The sequence below is a fragment of the Chamaea fasciata genome, unplaced genomic scaffold, assembly GCF_029207755.1.
Source record: "Chamaea fasciata isolate MVZ Bird 193981 ecotype frontalis unplaced genomic scaffold, bChaFas1.0.hap1 SCAF_15, whole genome shotgun sequence".
Classification (NCBI taxonomy): domain Eukaryota; kingdom Metazoa; phylum Chordata; class Aves; order Passeriformes; family Sylviidae; genus Chamaea; species Chamaea fasciata.
Window position 1 is genome coordinate 1,547,176 of NW_027094100.1, and position 27,358 is coordinate 1,574,533.

The 27,358-nt window shown below is 43.1% G+C and overlaps 2 protein-coding genes across 3 annotated transcripts in view; both read right to left on the minus strand.

Annotated features, from left to right (window-relative positions):
- Window positions 1–2,125: 2,125 nt before the first annotated feature.
- On the minus strand, window positions 2,126–5,489 carry FOXI1 (forkhead box I1). Its single transcript, XM_066197064.1, has 2 exons — window positions 4,865–5,489; window positions 2,126–3,884 (listed from the first exon to the last, which is right to left on the minus strand). Exons 1-2 carry the CDS (start codon window positions 5,436–5,438, stop codon window positions 3,331–3,333), a joined length of 1,128 nt encoding a protein of 375 aa, XP_066053161.1. The 5' UTR covers window positions 5,439–5,489; the 3' UTR covers window positions 2,126–3,330.
- A 9,554-nt stretch (window positions 5,490–15,043) lies between these two features.
- The window catches only part of DOCK2 (dedicator of cytokinesis 2), a 157,252-nt gene continuing 144,937 nt past the window's right edge, over window positions 15,044–27,358 (minus strand). The window contains exons 45-53 of one of the 2 annotated variants that reach the window (XR_010723196.1): window positions 26,995–27,171; window positions 26,380–26,463; window positions 24,292–24,429; window positions 23,059–23,186; window positions 21,265–21,445; window positions 19,849–19,969; window positions 18,702–18,844; window positions 16,023–16,882; window positions 15,044–15,308 (exon numbers count right to left, since the gene is read on the minus strand). Coding sequence is in view for 1 of the 2 variants with exons in the window: in XM_066197618.1 (XP_066053715.1) it covers window positions 16,808–16,882; window positions 18,702–18,844; window positions 19,849–19,969; window positions 21,265–21,445; window positions 23,059–23,186; window positions 24,292–24,429; window positions 26,380–26,463; window positions 26,995–27,171 (1,047 nt within the window). In the remaining variant the exon portion in view is untranslated. Of the gene's footprint in view, window positions 15,309–15,579; window positions 16,883–18,701; window positions 18,845–19,848; window positions 19,970–21,264; window positions 21,446–23,058; window positions 23,187–24,291; window positions 24,430–26,379; window positions 26,464–26,994; window positions 27,172–27,358 lie in introns of those variants that run through there. The other variant, XM_066197618.1, reaches the window with a different exon arrangement.

Below are 27,358 nucleotides of genomic sequence, written 5' to 3' on the forward strand. Positions count from 1 at the left end.
CACTAGAGCCAGAGCTGAAGAGTCACAGACTCCAGGGCTGCAGAGCCAGGACACAGACTGGGGAAACTGTGGAGTAAGGACCCAGGGAAGGTGTTTCTAGTGGGATCAGTGACAGTGAAGCTGCCCCAGGGATTCAGCAGCAATATACCTCAGACCTACGTAGGAACTTGTTACTCATTAATCATTAGTCAGGACACACTGCTTGCCAGTGAAAGCTTCTAAAAAATATTTGCAGTTTTGCTGTGACACAGAAGGAAAGCAACTAGTAATCTACTCCGACATTTTAGGGCGGGATGTGTTTGTGGGAGGATAGGAGCAGCCTGTAAGGGTTAACATTTAAACCAGGAACAAATAATTGCAGAGTCATGAAACATGGTGGTATTGTGAAGACAGCTGTATTTCAACACAAAACACTCTCTAAGAATGAAATAATCAATCGGGAATCTTAACAGGGAAAACTATTCCGAATTCTTGGAGCCCAGATTCTCTTTTTAAGCAGTTTAGTAAATATATTTATTAATCACACTATAGGTCTATAAATGTCAGCAATATTTTAAATATATTTTAATTATGGGTCCATCATTAGTGGCTTCTTTAGTAGCATATTTAAAAACAAACAAACAAACAAAATAATAGGCAAAAAAAATATCCCTGAAACCCAGCTGCTCTTCCATCCAAGACCCTTACACTGATCATATTGGTAGGGGAGCATTACTTGTGACAGAGCAGTGCTGCTGCTCATACAAGAATAGTTGCTAAGTTTCCCTGCAGCTGCTTCTCTGATGCGCAGGAGCTCCAGGAATGCATTGACTGTGGCTGGTTGCCAAAACCAGTTCTCTCTGAAAACCGCAAAAATACAGATGAAGATTTGTTTCATTACAAAGTAGTTCTGTTTGGAGGAGAAATAGGATTACCATGGATGCAATCATCTTTCCCCCCCTCCTTGGAGAGCAGCTCCACCGGCTGAGCTGACGTGCCAAACCAGCTCAGTGGCTGCAGGGGAACCAATTCCTTGGTGTTCAGGGAAGCCGCTGGAGAACAAACCTTTCTCTGTGAACTGGAATTTTGGCAGCACTTCCTCACATGCGGAAGCAAAAGTGGCATTGGGTTGACAGCATCTGGGAAGCAATGAGGCACAAGGTTGTTTTTATGCACACCTTTATGGAGTTCCTGTTATTATTTGGGATTGGGCACTAGGAGAGTCAAACTGCTGAGTGACAAAGGAGTTGCTTTTTACTCTCTGCTGCCACTTAGCAGCGTCATTCTTCTTTCTTTATTTTCCACCTTTTTTCCCCCCACACCTTTGGTCTCTAACTTCATAATGGAACATTTTCCATGACAGCACTAAAGAAAACAGTTCCTCTGAGTTTGTGGACCATATACTGTACAGAAAGTGTATTTCTGGGCAATTTGTGGCATGTCTGCTGAATCCAAGGCATAAGCACAGTGACTGAAGACATTTCTCAGTTTAACATGAGCAGATCTCTATGAAAGATGCTCCCATTGCAGAGTTGCAGGGCACATTGCAGCCCACCCAGCAGGCTGAGATTCTGCAAGAGCTGGAAGATTGTGAGGGCAGGAGTTGTAGCTCAGGCCTCAGCCTGTGCCTGACTTGAGAGAAACTTACAAGTGATGGCATAAGGACACCACCAGAAGGGCATTTTCCCTTTTTATTGAACAAAGGTGGTAGTAGTGTAGGTAGGCTGCAACTCCCAAGTGGCAATTTATTATAGTGGATCTAAAACTAGGAAAAGTCAGAGCAACCTTGATAGTGAAAAGCTTGAAACATAAAAGAAATTAAATAATAATGCAGGAAAAGTGCAGTCATATTGGCTAATTGACACGTGAAAACAGTCTGCTTTCTGAAATTTTAAATGATTGGCACCACTTTGCTCCAGCAGGGAAACTCCAAGGTGATTTTTGTTCAGGGATGGTATTTTGTGTAATAGCAGCCAATTATATTTGCCAGGCACGCAAATGCTGATGGCCTGGACATGTCATCTCAGCATCTGACCTTCTGCTACCATTACCCTGCTCTAGCTCATGTGAATTCCTCGAGTCAAACTGGTGAGGAGACTTTTAAAGGCTTAAGTAGTGCAGTACAAACAAACACAAGTACACACTCTTCTATACAAATGCTTTATTAAAAATGCTTCTGGGTTTATCTATTTTGAGATATTACTCTACGTAAATGTGGAAGTCAAGTCTTGGTTTAAAAAACATCTACATTTTGAAATGTTTGTTGCTACAGTAAAGTGTAGGAAAAATAAGAATTACTTCTAGTATTTACACAAGGACAAACAGCATAGACTTTTAGAAAATGAAAAAAAAAATACAGTACAGAGACTTTTTACATTGTCTGCAGTTGATCCTCTGAAAGATCCAGCCTTTGGAACTGAAATTCAGAGATTGTTAAACTTCTTATCTCCCTTTTCTTCTTCCCTCACCTCCCACCCCAGTATTCAAACCCTTTACTCAGTAAAAATTATTTCTGTAGAATGTTAAGATATAACAGATGTGCTTCCTTAGAAAAAACATGTCTTAAATATATATATATTTATATATTCAGAACAGATCCTGTTTACTTTATGTGACTAGATTTACATGTAGAAGGAATAAAATTGACCCTGTAATTAGATTTGAAAACACAAAGATCCAACAGCAGAAGACAATTCCAGTGTATTTTTTTAATGCTTCCCTTCAGCTTCCAAACTCCTGTTGTGTCCATGATGAAGTCAGTTTGCTGCACAGCCACATTCCCCCTGGGGCTGGAAGGGGGTCAAGCTTTAGACAAGGTCTGCACTGACATGAGAGAAAGTCAAAGAACAGCACTCACCGTTCAAGTGTATACTCACTATACAGTGGTTTTAGTACGGATTCTGCAGTGTCAGGAGGGCTTTGGCCAAATAAGAGCTTGCTGAGCATTTAGTACAGGCAGCCTATACTTGAGGACGGGATATTTAAAGGTGCCACCGCTCTTCTGTTGTCACTTTAAAAAGCACAGCAATGTTAATGCCATGCCAGAAAGAGCCTCCTGCCTAAGGCAAACTGTAACTTCTCAAGGACTTCTGTACAGGACCTGGTTGGCAGCAGTACAAGCAGTGTCTGAGGAGAACTTTTCACTATTCTTCTTCTTATGATCCCTGTTTTTTTCATGTGCAGCTGCCAAACGTGAAGTGTTTGTGATTTCAGTGTAATGGGTAACAAGTTGGTGGCTGTCAGGAGGAGGATGCAGTGTGGCCCTAGAGACAAGAGTCTAATGCTAATCACCTGCCCATGGATCCTTTCCTCTCATAAATAACTATCCTCTAACGTCCTAGAACCCTTCCTCTAAACCTCTGTCCCTTCCCTGGAGTACAGGGTGTTGTTTGTGCTGAGGCTGCTGTAAAAATGGGTGTTAAACTGGTTGAGCACCGAGTTGCTGTGGCCAAGGTGACCGGAAGGCATGGAATTGGACCAGTCTCCCACACCATGGCTGGGGATACTGGAGAGTGGGGAATAGGAATTGAAGCCTACCATGTTCTGGCCCATTTTGTCAATGGGTTCAGAGCTGAGTCCCACGGGCCCGGAGCGGCTCCCTGAGTTGGAGCCGTGGACATAGGCGGTCATGCTGGAGAGGAAGTTACTGAGGCACGGGCTGCTGGAAGAGGGAGGAGATGATCCTTTCTCAGGTGAATTGTCAGTCCCAGGTGATGAGTTTTCCAAGATATCCTGATGCTCTGCAGCTTTGGGGCTGCCAGTCAGGGTACTGTCCTCGGATTTCTCAGATGCAAGAGCAGCAGCACTGGCCTCAATGTCAGACTTTCTCTTCCGCTTCCTGCGAAAGTTTCCATTGTCAAACATCTTTTCACAGTTTGGGTCCAGAGTCCAGTAATTCCCTTTTCCTGTCAAATGAAACAAACCCACACTTTTAGTTTAAAAATATGCACAAACCCCAAAAATAGCAGTCATTTAGGGCTTTACAGTGTTTCTCTTGTTTCACAGAAACAGAACAATTGCATGAGCAATACATATGTATTTTTAGTCACTCACAAGTACAAGCCTGTTGAATTCAGAAAAAAAGTTTAAGGTTCTGGGTTCTACCCTTTAGCCCTAACTCTTCACACAGGCAAAACTACAAGTGGAGTCACTGGGAGGGCTTTTTGTTTTGTTTTCTTGGTGAGGGAAGGAGGTTTTCAGTGTACAGCTGGTCTTCTGAATTTGTGGCAGAGTAATCAAATGCTACACTGGGCTGCTCCTCCAGGTTCAGTGGGGTAGCCTAGGTTTCTAACGGGGTTGAGTTAGACTTTTAGCCCCCTACTGCAGAATAATTTCAATGAGTTTTTAATGTTCTCGATGGTTCTTAACAGCCACTGATAGGAAACCATGAATAAAGGAATATCTGACAGCCTGCCAGTCAAGGGGTTGGTAATGGCATTCCAAGCAAAACACTAATTGAAACAAACAAAATAAAAGCAGCCTGCTCTCCTCTTGAGAATTAATGCCGACTCCCCAAAGCCACTGGATTTCTTTGACAAATCCCCTTCCCTTGAATTCCCAGTTAAGTTTGACACAAGTCATGCATTACACCAAATGGGTCTAGAGCATGCCATGCCCAGTTAAATGTTCCTATGCATGCTGAGTCTCACGCTTAGCTCATCGATCCATTCTCAGGAAGACAGAATTCCCTTCCCTCCAGAGATCTCACAGCAACACTGATTCACATCTCAGCTATTCGCAGCTGCTTTCTAGTTCAGCCCCGTGAAAACAAAATGCTGCTGTGTCTATGTCCTCTACCTGGGCTATTGTGTCTCTTTACAGCGCACTAAATTCAAAATTCATCAGCTTTAATTAGAGCTGGAGGAAAAGGGGGAGAGGGCTGTACCTGGATCATCTTCATCTCGAGGCACCTTCTTGAAGCAGTCGTTGAGAGACAAGTTGTGCCGTATGGAATTCTGCCAGCCAGCTTTGCTTTTGTTGTAGAACGGGAAGTTGTCAGCCACGTACTGGTAGATCTGGCTCAGAGTCAGCCTCTTGTCAGGTGCCCCGTGGATGGCCATGGCAATGAGGGCAGAGTAGGAGTAAGGTGGTCTCACCAACTTCATGAGCTCCTCTTGGGACGGGAGGGGAAGCCAGCCAAGGTCAGTTCCTCCCAGGCTGTGCATGTTAGGCAGGAGCTGCCTCTGCATCCCGTACGACTGCGGAATGAAGGGGCTGGAGTTGGATCCTGGCAGGTATGGTGGTGGGGTAATGGAAGGTCCATTTAGCCAGAGGTAAGGATTGGGGGTGGCGTTGTAATCCGCCGTCTCAAAGGTGCTCGGTCGCTGGGGACTCGGGATGTTCTGTGGGTGGAAGAAGTTCTCGTAGTAGATGTTCATCTCCGGAGGTTCTTGGCCGATGTTTGGGAACTGTGGGCTGCAGCGTGGAGGGGAGTGCGTTTGTGGGTCAAAGAAGCTCATGCTCTAACCCAGGTGGCTGGTGAGTTGTGACACACCTGTGCTAGTGCTGCTTTCCCGGGACAGGTGCATCACCTGCGCCCTTCCCTAGGTACTTATGCACCTGTAAATGTTTCAGCCTGTGCTGCAGGCTCCACCCCGCAGCCCTGAGTGGCTGCAGATGAGGACGATATCCTTTTTGGAATGCTGGCAGTCCCAGTCAGTCATTGATGTCACATCAACCAAACGTGAAAGTTACAACTGTTTATCTTCCTAAATGAATGAAGGAATTTTCCACTAATGTGATGCACACGAAGAAAGTCTAGGACTTCTTGAAGTTAAAACTCAGAGATCCTCCTCTTGCTACCTTTCACAGTGAAGCTTTAGCATATCCTAATTTTTCTTACTAAAGCAAAGCCATTTTGTCCTGCTGCTAGCGACACTTCAGAATGCAAAAGCCATTGTCACTAGTCAAGGAAACAGTAGAAATGTATACTTAAAAAGAAAAAAAAAGAAAAGAAAAAAGAGAAAAGAAAAGAAAAGGTCAGACCTTTTCCTTTTGTAACTTTAATTGCAGACTTGCTTGTACTTCCCCCTAGGCAGTCACAGCACTACAGGCAAATTCTGTGGCTGGTTACTCATGTGAGTAATCTTACTGATATAAATGGAATTAACTCCCTAAAGTAAGGATTAATCTTGTGAGAAAAAAAATATCAAGCTTAATAATCAAACCTTTCTTTAGAGCTTAAATTGGTGAACTGAGATGGGAAATCATTATGTGCTGCTTCCTCTTTGCTGCAGGATTGGTGCAGAGAGCTCATAAAACCTCTCAGCACAACTTCCAAACAGGAAAGCAGCGACAGTGTTCGGCACAGCTCTTTTTAGCCAAGTTCCAGTAACTTCATCTGTATCTATACAGACTAGAGCTGATTCCTTAAAATTAAGTAATAAGGAAAAACCTTTGGCCTTTTTATGATTTGGACAAATCCTTAGTGATTTGGCCCTGCATGTTTGAAGGAGGAAAGAGCAGAGCTGCAATCTCACCACCCCTGTCTCAGGATGACAGCTCTTCACTGCATGAACGCCTGCACTGGAGTTAGAGCAGAGCTGCAGTTCCCTTCACAGTGATATTTGCATATTTTTTTTTTTTGTGATTAAGACACACACATCATTTAAAACTTGCCTCAGCCTTAATACCCATGCAATCAAAGAAGGTCATGGTACGGTGGGGCCTTCCAGTTCTTGTCCTATAATTTCTGCAGAAACACTGGTTTTGACCCATAGATTTGAATTCCTGGCTGTACCAAAGGCCTTTTGCTTTGTCACACATTCAGCTGAATCTTTTTGTGCTGTAGCACAACCACCAAGACTCCCTACTCCCTAAGAATTAGTGATTCACTAATGTCCTGTCCATACCGTTCCTTTGAAAGGTATGAAAAAAAATTCCATTGGAAATACTGCTGAAATATTGAGTAGAGAATGATAAAGAAAGCCGATTTGCCAGCTCAGAAATGCAGCTCTACAGCTGTTACTTTAAAAATCCAGGCTTTCACTGCCCAGAAAATCATTTGTTCCACAACAAACAAGCTGCTACTTTAATTTGAATGGCTGAGAGCTCAGAATATGTAAATGCTGAATAACCTGTGCAGAGACACACGTTAAACAGACAACAGTTAAGCAGTGGGACTGGCTTATTTTCTAAGTGGCAATTACTGTGCAAAAGGTGACTTGGAGAAGGAAAGAAAGAAAGAAAGAAAGAAAGAAAGAAAGAAAGAAAGAAAGAAAGAAAGAAAGAAAGAAAGAAAGAAAGAAAGAAAGAAAGAAAGAAAGAAAGAAAGAAAGAAAGAAAGAAAGAAAGAAAGAAAGAAAGAAAGAAAGAAAGAAAGAAAGAAAGAAAGAAAGAAAGAAAGAAAGAAAGAAGATTTCTTTTTCAAAAGCTCACAGTGTGAGAGCTTCCCTCCTCAAGGGACTAATCTGAAAGAATCTTTTTCACCATAAGAATCTGAGTTACAAACATGCCAAAATGCTGTTTGAGCAACATCCCCTACAGCTTCCTAGTTAACTTTCTAACATATAGATATATTTTAAAATTATATGTGTATTCCTGCAAATATTGGCACAAATATTGCTAATAACCCCCCTACATTCACAGAAGTCAATAGAATAAAACATTTAAGAAACACTCATGAGCAAAACCACATTTACAATTAACTAAAGAGCCAGAACATAGTGAGAAAAGTAAATATAATACATTTTTGACCTGCTCAACAAATCAAGATTTTTGCCAAAAACCCCCTTGAAAACAAGAAAAACTCGTAAATTTATTCCAAGAAGTAAAAACTCCACTAACTGCATCATGGACTTCGATGAGTGACATCTAAATGCTTATTCCCTGAGGTGCACTGCATGCACAGTTACAATAAAAATACACTCAAGTGGGTGCTGAATGAAGGGAGGCTTTGAAAAAAGCCCAGGCTTTACAAAGTTCAAAAGCATTGCTGCTGCAGCAGCCAGAGACCGGTGAAGGCTGTAAAATTTCCTGTGCCAGTGTCTCCTGGTGAGGTTCCGTGCAGTGCATGGAGCAGGGCGAGCCCGAGCTGTGCTGGGGATGCCCAGCCCTGCCAGCAAAGTGCCCCGCAGCAAAGCAGGCACTGGCCCGAGGATGGCTTTTACAGCAGGGAGGTGCAGACACATCTCTGGGCTGCTGCCCACGGAGCTGTGGAAGGGGGGGGCAAAGTCTGAGCCCTCCCCGGCATGGCTGCGCTGGCGCAGCTTCCAGCAGGGACACCATCCCGTCAGCAGCATTTCCCTTCAGCTGGCTGGGCCTGATTTACTCAGGTCAGAGTATAAACAGTGCCGGGAAAAAGGTGCTTTGTCAGGGCTCTGGGCACACCTTGCTGCTGCAGGGTCACTGCAGCACACGCTCCCGGGCAGCTCCTCTGCTGCAGATGCTCCTTTGCAGGCGAGGAGGCAGCAAGGAGAGGATCAAACCCGTTCGAGCTGTGGTGGCTGAGTCAGACGTGGAGGAAATTCGGTCTAACCAGGAATATTGTCCTGGGATCCTCACTGCTGAGGGTCTTCCTTTCGGCAGGGCTGAAAGGAGGGAGCAATCCCAGAAGTGGGGAAAAGAGAAAGAAAACCAGTGAGCCCTCTATATGAAGAGGCTGGAAAAAAGTGGCGTGGTGACCGATGTTTTATAATGTTTTTTACGTTTTATGTTTAGGTTATAAACAGATCTTGTTTAGAGATTAAAAACTCTGCAGATAAATTGGAGGCCGCTGCTGGAGAAAGTTTAATGGTTGTTCTTTCCAAATGCATTGGTTCAGTAAGGTCTGACTTGGCAGGATGCATGGTATTTTTATCATGTCTTTTTACTGCAGTCCAGTACTGCACGGCCCTGGGTGCATGTCTCTACCAGCTGGAAGCCTGGTCAACCACAGATTGTTGTCAAACCAAAGACTGTTGACAGCTCTTGCGTTGTACAAATATTTGCTGCTCTCAATTTCTCGAATGAAGCTCGAAAATCTGCAGGGTTGAGGTGGAGCCCTGGTAGAACCATTGTTTTCCATAGATTTTTTAGGTCAGCTCCCATGTACCTCTCTACTCCAGCCAACGGTAATATTTTATCACACTGACTCGAAAAGAAAAGACAATATCTTTTCTTTAAAAGAAAAGATACTATCTGAAATATATAAAAGAAAAGATAATAGAAAAGATAATATCTGAAATCTTGGGTTAAGAAAGGTTCAGGTTAATTTCATTTAAACTCAGATTCCTCAGCATTTCCACTTATACTCCACAGTAACCTACACATCCAGTCTTTCTGAAATGCAGTGACTTGGGAGAGGTGTGCACACACCAGCACATTGTTCAAAGAAATGATTCCTGTGGTCACAAAGAAGAGGGAAAGATTTGTTTTTAAAAGAAAAGAGTCCATAACTGAGAGTCAATATACCAAGCAGCCCACCTAGTTTCAAACAATTCCCACCCTGAATACTGACACAGGTCAGTATTCATCAATAAGGTATTTTCACACAGTGAAACATTCTCTATGTTCTCAGTTGTCCAGTAGATTGCTTTTAGAAGTCTTCATGTCTTTTTCCATGAATCATCTGCCCAGCACATCCACAAAATGAACCATACCACGAGAAGAAACAGGCTGTAGCAGGCAGAGCAATGTCATCTCAAGGACTTTACGAAAGCCTAAGAAATGTAAAATACAGCGCTGCGAAACAAGGGAACTGAGCTTTATTTCTAGAAAGGCAGGTTGAACATTAAATTAATGGAAAAGGCAATATCATTGGGATCTGTGCCATAAGTGCTGCAGTGCTAGAATGCCCTTAGACTTTTCAAGCCTTCCAGAGCAAAAATCACTGTGGGTTTTTGAAGCAACTTTACAACTGACTTTTTAGAAGGCTGTGAAATCATGTGAGGGTTCGTAGCTGCTCTCTGACCATGAGAATGATGATAGTAAAAGTGGTCATAACTCCTACCTCCAAAAAGGCCTTCTGCCATCTCCTAACGTATAATAAATATGGTGGAGGGGATTAGGCGTCCCCTGACTCGTGTATCAGCCGTGACAGCCCACAGGCAGGCAAGGAATCCACAGCTTCGCTTTGGCTGCCACAGGATCTGCTGTGCCGGGGGACACAGATGTGGCCACATCTGCCACAGAGGGGCAGAATCAGTCTGTGGCAAATCCTCCTCACGGTGGAGTCGGAGATGTCCCTCCTAGGACTAGGAAATTAATACGGATACAGACTTTGAATCGATCGCACTTCGACAGCCTCAGTGCTGCTGAAGCTGCTGAGCAGCCAACAGGGTTCCCTCTTTCAGATCATCTGCTTCTTCGTCTACTCTCACCACTAAATGTGTGAGAAATCAGTGGTGCCAAGACTAAACGAGGTCTTGTGTGAACATCAACACGGGTACCAAAGAAATTAATCTGTGCACACTTCCAAAACCCGTCAAAGTTTAAATTCGTGTGCATAGCAATGAAATGAATCTATTCAGTGATTTATGGAAAGAAAAAGTAACAACATGCTACTGCTTTAGTTTCAGTCACATTTCGACATCAAGATATTTGCCAGTGTGGATAAATCAGCTCCTCCCTCTCCACTATTCAAATGGACATTTCATTGAAAAGACATTTTAGAACCACAGAATTTTTCAGAAAACATCACTTCTTTTTTTTTTTAAGGAGAAAGCTTTAATTTTATTTTATTTTATTTTATTTTATTTTATTTTATTTTATTTTATTTTATTTTATTTTATTTTATTTTATTTTATTTTATTTTATTTTATTTTTTTCCCAGTGTTCTAGGCCCTTTAGTACTCTCAGGACACAAACACTCGGGGAAAATGAATTAGAACCCAGAGCTGGAAAGCGAATCGGTGCAAGCAGAGGGAACTTCTCTGCGGACACACCCAGCACAGATAAACTCCGGGCTGGTTTATTGCGGCCGGGGTCTGGGTGCACTAAACCCAGATAACCCAACCTGCGAACACGGTGATTTAGGGCGCTGTTAATGCCGCCGCTTCCAGGAGCCGCGCGGCGTTTCCCGGTGCCCGAGCAGGGCGAGCCGCGACTATCGCGACATCCTATCGCCCCCCGGCGACACTGCCTGGGAATGCACGGCTGGGAGCGGACCTGGCCCGGGATCCTCCTGTCCTGGGGCTGCCGGCCAGGATCTCCGCGATCTATAAACAGAACCCATTCCGTATGTAAACATTTTAAACTTTTTTTTTTTTTTTCCGATTAGAATTTTCCACACAGAATTCCTTCGCTTCCTTTGGAATTCTGTGTGGAAATTCTGGTAGATTAAGAGATATCTTTGTTGGAGATCCATTTCCTTTGCTTATTTTGCGTTTTGCTTGAGTTGTTTTTTTTGTGTGTGTGTGTGTGTGGTTTTGTTTGCTTGTTTGTTTTGTTGGTTTTATTTTTATTTTTTTTCCCCTTTCTGTTTCCCCATCCTGATTTCCAATATTCCTCTTTTCCCATCCTGTGAAATTAGTCCAAATGCATCTGGAAAGAAAGATGAATTCAGGGACTGTGCACTACTGCTACTGTGTGAGTCAAAGCAACTGAAGTAAATTCTTGCATTCCTCATTATTTGTAGAATCCAGGTATCCAATCATAACATACTTTAGTGTACAATAAAATCCCACTCAAAATACAAGGTTAAAAGGTCTGCATCTAAAGCTACTCTGTCCCGGGCTGTTTTCTTATATCTAAAAAACATACAAATAAACATCCTGCAGAAAGTCCTCCCTCAAAATATCTGTCAAATGTGGAGAGCTCTTTCGACTTTTTCTAGTCACAGCAGTACAAGACTCCTGCTCCCTCACCTACATAAGTCTTTTTTTGCTGCTGGCCTGCCAAGGCATAGAATCCTTAAATTACTGTTTTCTGATGAATGAAATGGATGAAAAAGAACTGTTTTCTGATCCCCATCGCCTGTCCTGTGCCTTTTGAATCAGGCACCATTTACATCAGCAGCCACCTGCCATGAGCTGAACTCATCCAAGCACAGGTAAGGCCTACCAAGGGTTAACTGTGAACGGGAGATCAGCCACCTGTCACAGGGGCCTGGCACTGAATGCAGCTTGAATACCCACACACAGCGTGGGGCATCTGGAGCTGCAGGATGCATTAATACACGTGAAAACATCATTATCGCGGACACCGTGTTTGTTCCAGCTCAGACACTCACAGTGGCTCACCCATCACTGGGTCAGCCATAGGAAAGACCCCCCCCGTGGCACACAGAAGCTGTCAGCTATCCCGGAGGACACAGAAACTACATTGGAAAAGGATAATTCCGCGCAAAACCCAATCAGCTCAAACTGCCCTCGCTTCAAAGCCGTGATTGAATTTATCTAACATTTAAAAGTTTATGAAATCCGTGGCCTAGCCAAGGTTTGTTTGCGGAGCAATTCTTCATTTACAGTGTTAATCTTTAGCACACGCTGCATGATGAGAGCAAATCAGAACAGAAAATTGCACAGAGTCAATAAAGAACAAGTCCTCTCCTCACCCCAGAGCAGTAAATGCTGCCAATGCTGAAGTCCTTACAGCTGAGGGCAGCCCTGGGGTGTTGCTCAATGTTCCCCCCTCAGAAGGACCTTGAATGCCTAAGAGCGAGCAGGAACTGACTTCTGGCAGGGAAATGTAAGTTCCGTGGAGTGACTTCTCCCAGGCACTCAGGACAGGAGATGGCTGCAAGCTTTTTTTTTTTTTTTTTCCATGGAGGCTTCCATATTCCTAAAAAATTAAAGAGACACATCTAAAAAGATGGACATCTCTTTGTCCAAAAAATAATGAAGGGAAGAATCCTTAAACTGTTTCGTTTTCTTCCCTCCTCAGAAAGAGTTTAAAAAAAGGGGCGCTGCAAAACACAGGCTGGCTTTAAATTTCTCCTGATTTCTAAATGAGAAAAATGCTGTGTTTGGTTAAGTTATTCCTTTTATCTTCCTCCACTCTGGAGAAATGACCCGTGCTTTTGTTTTAAACAGAATGCCTTAATTTTGGGTGATTCCCATTGACATTGGCATAAACGGAACCAATCTCTGGGATAAATGCTCCATCATTTGAATAGTTCTGTACTAAAGCTAGAATGAAATAAAAGGATCCTCTGGTATTTTAATGATACTTAGGCTAAAATCCTTGAAAACAGCAGAGAAAGTGAGCAAGAGAATTATGTGGTTGGGTGCTTTTCAACACAACTCCTGGATCTTGCCTGACTCAAAAGGAAACCAGATTTAATAAAAAAATAAAACCACTTTCTCTTTCCTATCATGCTGTTTTAAAAGCTTTTTAAACACCTTTCTAAAAGTGCCCTCATCCCTTGACCAGGGTGAACAAAGGAAAGCAGAGATCCAATGATGCCTCGTGTCAAAGGACTCCTCACAGAATAACCAGTGTGGCACCAGTATCCCCACTGGGGACTGGGAAGAGTCGAGCTTTAAGGTCTTTTCCAACCCAAACTGTTCCATGGCTCTACTCACCCACAGTTTCTGCTGTCTGATAAAGAATGTTACAGGCTGTGTGTGATAGAGATAAAAGTTCAATGTCAAGCAGGTACACAGCTCTATCACCCATTCAAGTTCCAGAACAATGTGTTCCTAAGGTCTGTAAAATCTTTAATAAAACTCTCCTTCCTCCTCAGAAACTTGATCCTTGTTGACTTAGACTCTGACCATTTTCCTATAGCTCACACCAGCTCATTTTTAATGAGATTTTAAGGGCATTAATTTCCCCCCAGAATGAATGTCTAAGTCATGATTTCATAATAAGAAGCCGGTAAGATTTCATGGCATGAACAAGGGCAGGCTGGATACCCAAGTGAGGTGAGGATACTCCTGAGTACCCTGAGGTGGGTAAATTGCCAACATTTGCTGTGCAGACCCTGTGCTGCACTGACACAGCAGCTCCTGGGGCTGGACCGGCACCTCTAACATGGTGTTACTCTCCACAGAGATACCCAGGTCCCTGTGTCTGGCTAAAAGTGAGATTTCTGAGCTACAACGTGCAGCATTAATGCATCTCCGGTCATTGCAGTGTAACAGCTCAGTGCAGGTCAACTCATCAAACCTCAACTGCACGTGCGGCTTTCCTGCCCCTGCAAACAGCTCATTAATTACAGATCACACAGCACCATCATTATCTCAGTGCCACGTGACAGCGAACCAGACTGTCACCAGCCAGACAACTGGAAATGTCAGAGAGAAGGGAAATAGCTGGGCCAGAAAAGCTCTGTGGAATGGCTCTGCTCCTGACCTGCATGCGAGAGCTGAAGCCATTCCGGCTGCGCTAATTCTCCCAACAGCAGCCAAACCCTGACCCTGTCCTGGAGGAAATTTCTGCCCTCTGTGCTTCACCTCAAAGAACGTCAAACACAGGTTCTGCCCCCCACCTCGGTGTGCATGAACTGAAGGCCTGTGGAGCTCATGACAGGGATGGCAGCAAGCAGTGCTGATGCACATTTTTAAACAGATGTTGCCATACTGGCACTTCATTGTCCCGGGGCATCAATTGCCCTTCGTGCTGTGCTGTTTGTTTAGACTAAAAGTCAGCATCCATAATTTCTGGAAACTTGTGAAAGGCTGGAGCTTGTTGTCCAAACACCCTTAAAATTCCAGTTCTGTGAATGCTCCGTTCTTGGCAGCTGTTTTTTCTTAGCTAATTTTGCTCTCCTCCTCAGAGTTGACGTGATTTCAGGCTCGGAATTTGGGCTGGCAAGAGGAGGAAAATCTGTGGTGTGGGACAGCTAATAAAATTATCACTGACATTTAGTAAACTAAATGTGAATCTAAACCCTTCACCAAAAACTGTACTAAAACCTGAGCAAAACAGAAGTACAAATCTTGAACTGTTGGCTTAACACCCAGCACCAAACTTCCTTTGGACATTGTGCTCCTGCCTTCCTGGTATTTGTTTCTGGGCACTTCCTTCATTTCCATTCTGGCTATTTCTTTGAGTAACAGTGTTTCAATAAACATTTATAATAACAGCTAGAGGTAAAACTCTATTATTCTACTCACCTGAAAACATCTCCGCAAGATACAATAACTAAGAGGTAACCTTGAACAGGTATTTTTACAAAGAATGAGTAAGAAATCATCCTTCTCTTACTCATTTCCAGTAGAACCAAACCTTTTCTTTTAAAATACTTGGGGGTTTTTTGTGCAATATTCAGGGTACCTGCAGATAATATTGAAGGACAGCTTTGATACCCCCCCTCCTCTTCCTCCAGGTTAGCAAGATGTTAAATGTGCACCTTTCAACCTTTCACTTTCTCCCACTCACAGATAACCTTCTCTATTCGACAGAAGACTTTTTCCTAGGGAAACCTTTTTCTTCCTCTGTGCCTCTTGAGGAGCATTATCAAGTTGCTGTGGAAAGCAAATGAAACAAAATGAAACCAAAAGTCTATTAGAATTCATGCCAAACACTGCAGTCCATGTTAAATCTGGGCCCATTTTCCTTTGCTGTCTGTGGTTATTCTGGTGAAGGTGCGACATTAATTCCAATGGCAAATGTTCCAAACCTCGCACAGAAAACAATCACTAACTACTCCTATAGAAAACAGCTTCGCTCTGACAACTTGCAAAGAGAGTCTGAATTCATAAAACTAATTTATTCACACTCTATATTAAAGTGTTGATGGAAAAACTCAGGTTTAAACAAACTGCGGATGTCTTTCCATAGATTGAACTCTGCAGCAAGGAATGACTTTAACCTCTTGGTCATCCCCAAATCTGTAGAAATAGCAACAAGGCCAGTCCCCTCATCCACAACACTCTACATGAACATATTTTATTTACTTACTACAAACCTCTGTTGGTGTTTGAAACATAAAGGGATGAGTGAAGGAAATCAATTATTCACCTTTAGACCCCCCCCTCTATCTGGAGAACACACTGTGAGAAAGAGCTGACAGGTTGCAGAAACTCCGAGGCGCTGACCTGTAGTGCTGTGGAGCTTCCCACCAGTGAGGCATCACCTCCCAGCCCCACCTCACAAGGTGGGAAGACACCGAAAATCAATCTAAACCCAGAAAACTCGAGCTCTTAGAACTCTGTTTGCTGTCAGTAAAATACTATTACCTTGCATGTGATGGCGCCTGGAGTTGTCAGGGAGAAAGGGTCAGGGCAAACAAACCAGATCTGTAACACTTTATTGAACAGCAGAAAACGCAGCTTTTGTTCATCGTGCTGCTGGATGTGAGGTCAATTCGTGCACGTGTAAATAAACTTCTGCACGTTTTCCACATAACAGCTGCTGTTCTGCAAACAGCTCAGGCAGTGGTGTCACAGCCACGGACATCACCCGGGGAAGACTGAGGATACAGAGCAGTGTGCTGGGAGCAGCAGAGGATCTGAGGGCTGCAAATCCAGCTACAGCCACGCAGTAAATCGTCAGTGGCTATTTTGTGCTGAGCCATCTGTTGCCTTGGCTACACTGCCAGCGAGGGTTTAAGGATCTCTGGAGTGCGTCTGTGGGAGCTCCAGGAAACCAGAACTCTGCTCTTTGGAAAGAACAGACCCCGAGCTGCATGACGCAGTGAGACTTGCGGTTGGCCTTCACACACGTGTCACCTCCCAGGAACAAGCTTTGTCCCCGGGGGTCATCCAGCTCCCTTTGACAAGGGAGCTACCAGCTTTGACCTACAGCCAGAGGTTTCTGTTCCAGATCCCAGTGGACACATCCTGCAGTGTTTTCCTCAAATGTTATTTCTGTATCTGTATCACAAGTAACTTATCAGAGCCCTTGGGGGATGCTGTTGTTCATATTCTCAGTGCCTTTCTTTAGAGTAGATTGGGCTCTAAAATAGAATATTTGCCTGTAGATATAATGATTTTCAGTTGAGAAGTGGTCTTGTGAAAATTGATCACAGATCTGGTGATGAAGGTTTGAAATGCTGCTCCACAGGCTGCTTTCCATCTTCCAGAACTCTGGAAATGCGCTGAAAAAAACCACCAAAACAGATTTTCCTATGTTAAAATTGATTCTGTGCTGGATCCAATAACACGTGTATTAATTACTTGTGCCTATAAGCTGTAGCTAGAGAAAAAAATACATTGACCAAATCCTGCATGTTTTGAATTAATTTCTCTATTCTGCAGAACCTTAAACCTGTATTTAAACCCGTCCACATGATTCTAAACATGTTGTGAAGCACCTCACAACTGGATTTTTAGCTGTAGTGAGTCCTTTTTCTGCCATGTGAGAAAGAACTTTCTATCCTCTGTATTTTATATGCAATATAAGTTTAAATACAAGTGGACGAGAGAGCACTGAAAAGCTGCAACTCCTGGGTCTGAAAGAAGTCTGTGATAAATTGAATGTAAGCGAAATACTGCAGAGTTCACATTAATAAGTAATTCTTGTTCCTACCAGAAAAATGTGATTATGAACACATTTAACTGAAGGTTTTCCTAAATGTTGCTATACGGTCCCTGAAGGCATTATCCTTTTTTTTTTTTCTTTTGGAAGAAAACCCCAAAACACTGCAGAAAGTAATGAATTCAAATGAAACCAATTACCCAGGAAAAAAGAAAGCAAAACAAGAAACCCCCTTGCACTGAAAGACCAGAAAAACTGGTGTGTAAAACATAACAAATATTCCAGAATACTGATGCAGTAATGCATATTGCTAACTCCCCACATCTGCATTAAATGTCACCATCATCCCACCGCCTTCAAAGTAGGAAACCTTCACATTCTGTGTCCAAATAGCTGCTCTGGATATTCTTTTGGGGTTTTTTAAGGTTTTGTGGGGGGGTATTTTATGTTGTTTGTTTGGAGTTTTGGTTTGTTTGCTTGCTTTGCTGTCAAACACTACGTGAAATGAAATAGCGTTAACTTTGCGAATATTTCAGACATCAGTGAAAAGCTCCTCATTTTAAAGGAAGGCAGCCGCCTTTAAGCAGAGCGACGACTCCAACGTTGTCCGATTTCCACGTTGCACTCATCGTCTCCGCGAAGCGCCTTCGGCCGGTGCGGCGCTCAGCGCGCTCCGAGCCCGGCGCTCCCGGCCCGGCCCCGCCGGGAATCGCCGCTTCCCTCCCTCCGTCCCCGCGGCACCGGCTCCCGGCGGGCAGCCCGCGCCCTCTCGCGGGCCGGGAGCCGAGCTGCACACGCAGCTGCATCCCTGCATCCTTCCAGTCCTCCATCCCTGCACCCTTCCATCCCTACACCTCTGCATTCCTTCATCTTTCCATCGCTGCATCCATCCGTCCACCCATCCCTGCAACCCTGTGTCCCTCCATTCCTTCATCCCTGCATCTTTCCATCCCTCCCTTTCCATCCCTCGATCCCTCCATTCCTCCATCTCTGCATCCCTCCACTCCTGTGCCCCTGCATCCCTCCATTCCTTCATCCTTCCATCCCTGCCTCCCTGCATCTTTCCATCCCTCCATTCTTCCACCCCTGCATCCTTCCATCCCTGCACTCCTGCATCCCTCCATCCTTCCAGCCTTCCATCCCTGCCTCCCTGCACCCCTCCATCCTTCCATGCCTGCACCCCTCCATCCTTGCACTCTGCACCCCTGCATCCCTCCATCCTTTCAGCCCTCCATCCCTGAATCCCTCCCACTGGAAGCACGGCCAGAACCAGCTCTGCTCTCCAATTGAGCTCCCATGCCACCCTCTGACAAAAGCATCAAGAAAACAGAGCAGAGTTTGACTTACTATTTGCCTCAAAACCACTTAATTTTCACAGCACAGAATTTTTGAACATGTAACCCTTCCTTTTCCCCCCCTCCCAAACACTCAGGACCTACCACTGTTTTGAGTAACCGGTTCACTCTCTTCTTTTTGAGGGTTTTCTTGTCACCTTCTGAGGTGGAAGGAAACACTGGCTGGCTCAGCCTGTGTGAGGCAATTGTCTCATCGGGTGCCACAGTGCTGACAGACAGAGTTAATCCTTAGAATGGAAACAATATTGGTTACACAAACCAAATGAAAAAAGGAGAGTCAGACTGTAAGACAAAGCGGAACTCAACATTGTGGACTACTGCAATGACTAGAGAAAATGGAGATATTTAATCTAACTATAACCTTAGAATAAAAAAAAAATTAAATAATAGGGAAACAATAAACTTCATTACATTGAAACTGAACAGTGAAAGAAAGGAACCAATCTGGCCAAAGAATTAAAAATAGATAAACACATGACAAAGAAGTGGGCCATGGCAGTCTGTTGTGTTGTGTAAACATCTGTTACAGGCATCTGGAAAGAGAGGGGCAGTGAGAGGGACAGATGAAATGCAGGCTAAGAACTGGGATGTCCTATGGAACCAGGGGTAAGAGAGACTGAAACTGGGCCTGTTTTCTCTGTGTGCCCCAGCCTGGGGATGAGCTCCGACTTTAGTCCCACTGTTCCCTTTCCCACAGCCACCCATCTCTCTGGGGGCAGCTGTGTTATCTTGCTTCCCCTGCCTGCCATGGGGAATCTCTGGGATCCCTCTCTGGTTTCAAAAGCAGAAGTTGAAATCCTGTCATGGGGCGGCCTTTGGGCATTTTCATCCCCCCAAACACAGCACAGAGCATTTCTCCCTGTTTCACACAGTGCCCTTGGCGGTGAGCCCTTGTCTCTGCTCCTGAGGCCCTAGAGAGCAGGGAAGCTGAATGAGCCTTGCCTTTTTCTGGGCAGCAGGAATGCTCACACTGCACGAGGAAGTGAAATTTGGAGCTCCAGGAGTAACAGTTTTAGAATTTGCATTTTGGCACATGGTACTGCGCCGTTACCAAGCATTTGGGGCAGTCCAGCCTCACACGCACAGGACACTCTTTAATTATAATTTTTGTCCCAGTGGATTTCACAAGGGTGGAGAGAGCTGCCAGCCCTGCTGGGAGCAAACCCCTCATTTCTGTTTTCTTAACATCCTAATGAAGTTCAGAACTCTCACCCTAGTGTAAGCACCTTACCTGGGATAGTTGGCATGGAACGACTGACTGTGCTCATCTGCTTGAGGACAGAAGTTTTCTGAGGTGCCACCACATGTTCTGAGAGGTTGGTGTCACTCATGAACTCGTATTTCCTTGACAGCTGTTAAATGAAAAAGCCCCAGCGTTAATGATGAACTGAGACTTTGGTTCATGTATCGTATTATGTAAAATCTAAAAACATGCAACAATTTGGCAGATAATTTGTAGTTAGATAAAAACTTTTCATTCTACGTAGAAATAAAGAATTCTAAAAAAGTTACAGAAGCAGTCTGTGATCTGAAATTTGAATTCCTGACCTATTTTTGGCATTATACCGTCGGACAACTCTGGGTGTGATCTGTAAAGTGAAATGAAGTTTCGAAAACATTTTTCCCTATTGAATGAACACGCCCAGCTTGGCTGCTGCAAAGCCTTGTCGCTGCTTTTTTGAAGCAGAAGAAAATCCTCTAACTCAATACGCAGTGGGACCACCACAGTTTGGTGGATGTGTTATCTAATTTCATCAAAAGCCAAAGGTGTTATTTAGCTTTGTGTATCAGTGCTTCTCAAAGCATGACTGTGTTTTATCTCTCTTTTGCATAAGGACATGCAGTGTGAGACAGTCATAATCATCCATGAGTTCCTCTGTGCTTCCCCAGACAGTCTTGGCTTTCTACTCTACTCATTTTACCTTTGACGAGTCCTTCAAACATTTTCGATCAAATTATTTATGCTCCCTCCCTGTAATCCGACAATCTGTTACTGCCTGGCTTTTTAATTTAGATGGGGCGTGTGTATCTAAAGGACTACAGACTAAAATAAAATTCTCCTGAGGATTGAAGTCTCTGTAGAAAAACGGCCCAGTGTAAGTTCCATAAGTCACTGTAATGATCCAGCAGGCCTCGGATGATCTATGGAGTGAAAGCTGCCAGTGCTTCCAAACTTCAGTCTGGCACCGTTTAAGGAGCACTGTTTGCAATCTTGCACTTTGCTAACAGCTGCACGTTCCACAACAAGGTACAAAACGTTCAGGGCTCATCACTTCGGAAATAGCCCTGACTGCGAGGAGCTGCCATGAAATGTCAGCACAGTCAACTGCCTCTCCACAGGAGAGCAGCTTAACCCTCCGCACACACTGCTGCTCTCTGAGCTAACCAGGCTGCAGGATCTGCAGCCTCCCAGCTCTGTTACCTCTCACCAGAAGCCAGGAGAGATGATCTGAGTCTCTCACTGATTTGTTTCCTCCACTGCATCGTGCCTGTTTCATTCATGGCAGGGCAGATCATCTCTGCATCCTGCATCCTTCCCCTTATGGCAGCTGGAGTTCTCTGGGACATATTTTTTCTTTTTCTAAGGGAAGGGGTAATGTCCTCTTTTTCATGGATTATAAAACACTACTCTAAATCAGTAACGTACACATTTCATGTCAGAGATAGGAATATCAGCTGCTGCCTTCTCATCAGCAAACACCACACTGCTCCTTTTTGTTCTTTTTTTGGACTTTCTCATCTTGACTTCAGGATGAGGATTATTTTGCGGAGCAATCTCCTCTGATTCTGCTTTTCCTTGCTTTGGCAGCACTGCTTCCAGATCAAAGCTGCAGGAGCAAAAGAAAGAAAGTACAAGTTGCTGAGTGATATTTTAAAAGCTGCTGGAATTCTGATGTCATTTCCCCATGAAATATAAATGCAGGTCGTTCTTTCCTTCTACTTTCCAGGCAGCCCAAACTGCTGGCAAAAAGTGTCTGATGTACTTCAGCAGCTGGCAACTGGAGACACAAATCAGATGCCTTCAGACAGTGTGATACCATCTTGAAATGTAGTGAAGAACGTGAAATATTAAAACGAGCTCAAATCCCTGTTTAAAGATTTGTGCATCAGCTTAAGAACTCCTACAGTAAACGGAGTAGAGCTCACGTGGCAAGTTGCTGTGTGGTGATGGTGGTGCTGAAAGCAAGACCTGCTGTTCTGGCTGTACAGGAACCAAAGTGGAAGAGAGTGTTGCTATCTGTTGCCATGTTTGAAATGCATTCTCCTCTTTATTTCACCGTGTCGGACAAGAATGCACATACCCAGAGATTAACTCCCCTTCCACCTCCTCTCTTCCTCTAATTTTTACAGTTTAAAAATTGGGCTACTTCTTCTTTAAAAACAAAAACAAAACCCCATGAAATTGGTGTTGGCTTTACTCCCTTCTCAACCTTCGGAACACGGGACTAAACTGATGTTACGACGTAAAAATTGATAAATCAAGAAGTGTGGTGACTCTGTCGACCCGTGCTTCCTAGAAACAAATTAGCATCGAAAGAACTAAAACCAAGGATGCCGTTGCTTCAGTGGGTTTGTCTGGTCCTGTCAGAGGAGGATTCCTGTTGTGCTGCAGCACACAAATGATGTTTGTCTGCTCCACCCTTCAGGAGGGGACGCTGGAGGGCAGCAGGAGCAGCCTCAGGAGTCTCCCAGTAGAACAAGGGGTGCCTGAAGAACCAACCCTTCCACATTCAAGGTCGTACACCACTGGACTTTTTCCAAGTGAACTACTCAAAAAGGGAGATCAGATGTTTAAAGAATAATCGAACACTGCTCAACAAGTTCAGTTTTATATGTACCTCGCTTGGGAAGAAGTTCTGTGTGCCTGAGTGATAATTTATAAAGCGAACAGAACAATTTGTGGATGAAAAGACTGTACCAAGAATTGTTCTCTCAAACTTAAAAGTCTTTTTGTTTTCCAGTGTTGCAGTTAAAACACATTAGGCAAAGCATTTTACATTACTGCAAACTTTTCTAAGATCTTCCACCTCCTTTTCAGGTTTGTAAATGTTGTTCCTTTCCTATTCACATTTTACAAACAAAAAAATGCTAATTAAGTTAAAAGCTGGATGAAAAGAAACTCATAAAAAACCCCAGTTCTTATAAGTTTTTAAAAAGTGATTTCATTTTTAAAATACTTATTTTCTGAAAATTAAATGCTACTTTTTTTTTTTAATTTTTTTTTTAATTCAGTGAGAGTTGAACACATTTTATCTGTTAAGATTGAAACTCTGTAGTTTTCAGCCTGGAGGAAGTGATAACTACAGTTAAAAATAATGTTGATATGTCTGAAAAGGCTGCTGCTGGTCGTCATTCCTTTCTAATGATTTTTTTGTTTGGTCTCATAAAACTGAATAAAAACCAGGACTGAACAAGGATTTGTGCCGTATTTGTGACCAACCTTTCCGAAGCAGGCTTTTTGGGAGTGCTGCAGTCGGAACTGATGGAGCACATGGAGATGAAGGATAACTGGCGGTAGGATTTCAGCATCGACCTCGGCCGCCCGACCCTCTTGTCATCAAACTCTGGCTGCAGGACGGGAGAGAGAAACATCCTGTCAAACGACTCTGCAGCTTCAATTCCTCCTCCTCCTCACACCACGCCCCGAAGGCTGTGCAGGTGTTTACCACTTGCCATGAAGGAAGGTGTCTGCTCCCGTTAATTACTGTGATTTATCCTGCCTGGATGAATTCTTACTCTTCAGACCTCCCAAACTCAATTCACAAAGTACATTCTCTGCAAAAATTTAAATAGGTTGGATTTTTAAAGTGCTGGTCTCAAGAGTGCTGGGGGCGGTTCATGCAAGAGGCAAGATTTCCGATTCTGGATTACAGCCCCTGTTATTGCAATTATTATTGCAATTTCATGATTTCAAGTAAATTATTGCAATTACAGCCTCTATTATTGCAAAATAAAATCCACATTCAGATAGATATATAGAGCTTTCATCATACAGGTGTATAATACAGCACATATCCAAAATTTACATTAGAAACTTGCTACTTTCCCCCATATAACAAAATAAATAAACGCTGTTATAAAATCAACAATGCTGAAAGCAACGATATAAAATGATTTCCAAAGTAACTGTCATTTAATCACAAAAACCAGGCAATGTCATTCTTGCTAGCCTGCACAGCTCAGATAGAACATTTCATTCAAGAATTGTCTGGGGAGTTTGTGTTCAGAAGTTATCCTTCAATTCCCAGATATTTCAGTTTGTTCTCAACTAATATTTATAGTATTATACACATGACAGGTTTTACTTCACAACACAGCTGGAAGTGGCTGGCACAGGGAGACATCAATTGCAGATCAAAGCCCTAAACCACTAAAAAAAACTTATAAAGAGAACAAACACAAGAACTTGCTTTCACTTCCTCAGTAAGGCTTGCAATTTTAAGTCGTAATAAAATATACTCAAAATCTTCCAGAATGAGGAATATTTGATGTGGCAGAGAGTCGGATCAGCTCTTGGATGATACAACTCAGATCCTACTACCTTTAGATCACAAGAAAACCCATAAGGAAAAACAAACAAAACAAAACCAAACCCACCAGCATGTTTTTGTTTAGAACAAGATGTGGATTAAATAAAGAGGAATGGGAGTAAAGGTTAAAAGGAGAGTAATACCAATTCTCTGGCTCCATATTGTTTTTCCACTTTAACTTTTAAGTGCATGAAACATTCCTCCATCCGGTCATGGAAAGGACGAAGATTTTCAGAGACTCTTCTTTCATGAATTCTAATTCCAGCCGCAAGGAAAGGTATCTTAGGAGGAACAAAAGGAAAAAAAAAGGTGAAACTTTTCAAGTGGGTCCAATAACGTCTCTGGCTCTGTTTGAATTATCTGGGAAATCAACTGAAAAACTCTTCCTCTGACTGGTGGGTGGATTTGCCCAATGATCTCGGCTTGGAGCAGCAAATGCTAGATGGAGAAGGCTCATGAAAAATGGGTTTTCCAAGAAAATTTCTGAAAAATATTGGCTGCCTCACAGAGGCTGTGTTCTCTCTTCTGTGTACTTTAACGTTGTGAGATTTGTGCAAAATCTCGCAATCTCAAAACCTTTTACCTCCCCTTCTGCCACTAACCTTTTCTAACTGCTTTACTTCAGCTTTTAACACTTCTGCGTTTGTTTCTGGGACTTTTTTTGTAAAATCCACTTAGATGATTCCATGCTTCCTTTTTGTGTTCTGACTCAGTAAATACTGTGAACATTGATCCACCCATCGCACTGATATTATTTTATGGAAGTGCAGTTGCAATATGACTTGTAAAATCGTGGTATTAAAGCCCATCTGCTACTGACAGATCTGTTTGTCCTCCTTAGAGGGATTTGCAGGGATAGGTAGGAATTACCCCTCATTTCCTACTGCCAGATGACACTGTGGTCAGTCAACCCACCGAATTCACCGAGTGATTCTGATGGCCAGAAAAGAACAACCCACAGAGGTGTGGCGGGCAATGACACAGGAGAAACCGTAAAGGCACAACTCAAATAATAACCAAATTGGGATGAGTCACAATGAAACAGGAAGAAATGTCAAAAACATTAAGAAAACAGTACAAACAGTTCCATTAAAACTATTTGGAAGATTCATTGCGAGGCTGAGAGAGGAATAAACAGTGAATTTTTACTGTTTCTCATCTATGAAAGAGAGATGGAACCATGGAATCATGGAATAGTCTGGGTTGGAGGGGACCTTTAAAGGTCTTCCAGTCCAACCTCCTGCCACAGACAGGGCCATCTTCAATTCCATCAGGCTGCTCAGAGCCAACTCATCTTGGATGTTTCCAGGGATGTTTTTAGTAAGTACAAAGAATGAGACATGGAATATGAGGAAAAACACCTTGAGCCATTCATTTCCGATAGTAAAATCCCAGATGAACTCTCACGATTTCTTACTATGTCTCTATCTATCTACTGATAGCAACGATTTCTATTCTGGAGTGGTTAATGGAAATAGAATGGATAATTTCTGAGGTCACATTTTTTTCTGCTTCATTATCATTACCAGATCAACAGAAAGAGCCATTTTCCCTTGGATCTCAGCAAAAATAGAGGTTTTTTTCTGCTACCACCTCCCATAGGTCAATTTTCCTCCTTGAGGACCAAAGGGTCCTGCAGGCTGGTTGTCTTATCATATATACACTGTATATAAAACAATGAATAGTAAACTCAAATAACCTCAGTGCTGCCAGTATAGGGAGAATATTCAGTTCTCCTCTGGAGACACAACTTAAAAATATTTCCTAATAATCTTCCATGCTATTTGCCCCACAGAAGACACGTAGCAGCAATCTTCAAGGGTCCCTGAGCATGAAAATAATTCCTGAGAGCAGCAAACACTCCATTAATGTTTCTAGTGGGAAAAAAAACTCCTCCACAAAAAAAGAAATACTCCAGGAAAGAGTTGTTCCCCGAGAGAGTTTCTGTTATTTGCCAACCCCAGAAATTCATGAAATCATTATGACCTTTGTCATGCTCTCAGGAATACAACCCAAGTTGGAAATCCTGGCCCTTTTAACCATAAATGTAGCCTGCTATAAGTGGCTTTCGATAAACCATTCCAGATGATGTGTTCTACCAAATACTTCCCACGGGTTAAAAAAAGGTGGAAGTGACACAATCACCTCAATGCTGCGTTCTCCTGCTAGACAGGAATGGAACAAAGGAACCCCTGGTGAAGCCTCGCTGGTGTCTGTCAGTGAGAAATTACCTGCCAAGCAATCAGGTCTTTGAGTCTGTTCAGTTTTTCTGCATCCTCTGGATGGTGTCTGATGTACTCTTCTGTAAAGAAAGCCTTAGACAAAAACAAACAAATACATAAATAAATACAGTCCATCGTTTTGACAGGTAAAGTAATTAAGCATTAATCTACACACCCTGGATGGTGAGGGTAAGACTGCTCATCAAAGAGCAGAGACACATGCACGGTCCTTAGCCAGACGCTGCTGGTGATAATTCCTCCCTCTGTCAGCTGGGAGCTGAGGTGCACTTTGTAAAAAGATGTATTTGGTCTTCATCCAGCACTTCTGACTTTGAGACCCTTATTATGAAACCCAGTTATTGTTTCTTTTATTAAGTTTACGGTGGAAGTAAAAAGGCACAGATTTGGAAGTGTCACGATTTACATCAGCTGATAACTTCAGTTATTCTGGTTTGCTTTCAAAGACAGAGGTGACCAGGAAAGGAGGATCCTTTAACAGATGGAGTGATGGCTTCCCTGTTTCCCATCCCCACTGTACTGCCACTTTAACAAAGGATGTAGGAGGATTATGAAATGATGCACCTGAGAATGTTCTTCGCAGTGACTCAAAAGCTCCTACCTTACCTTCTCATATTTAGCAAAGCCACCCATAACAGCTGGATCAACAATTCCATTCAGAAGCATGGAAAGTGGATTAATAGGGAGGTTCTCATCGCTCTGGTACTGGTTAATCATCATCAAAATCTTTTCATTTGTCGTGGACATAGTCTCAATAGCATTCTCTAAAGGACTGATTGTGCACTGTAAAGAAACAAAAGACTTCTAAGCTTCATAAAGATATAAACAGGTCTTTTTGGGTTTATAAAACTCATGTACGTGAAGGACAGTTTTGCAATTCAGCAAACCCACGCAGACCTGTTCAATTCGGAAACTACAAATCAGGCACAAGACATATTGATCCTGCATTGAGCAGTAGAAAGATTAAATG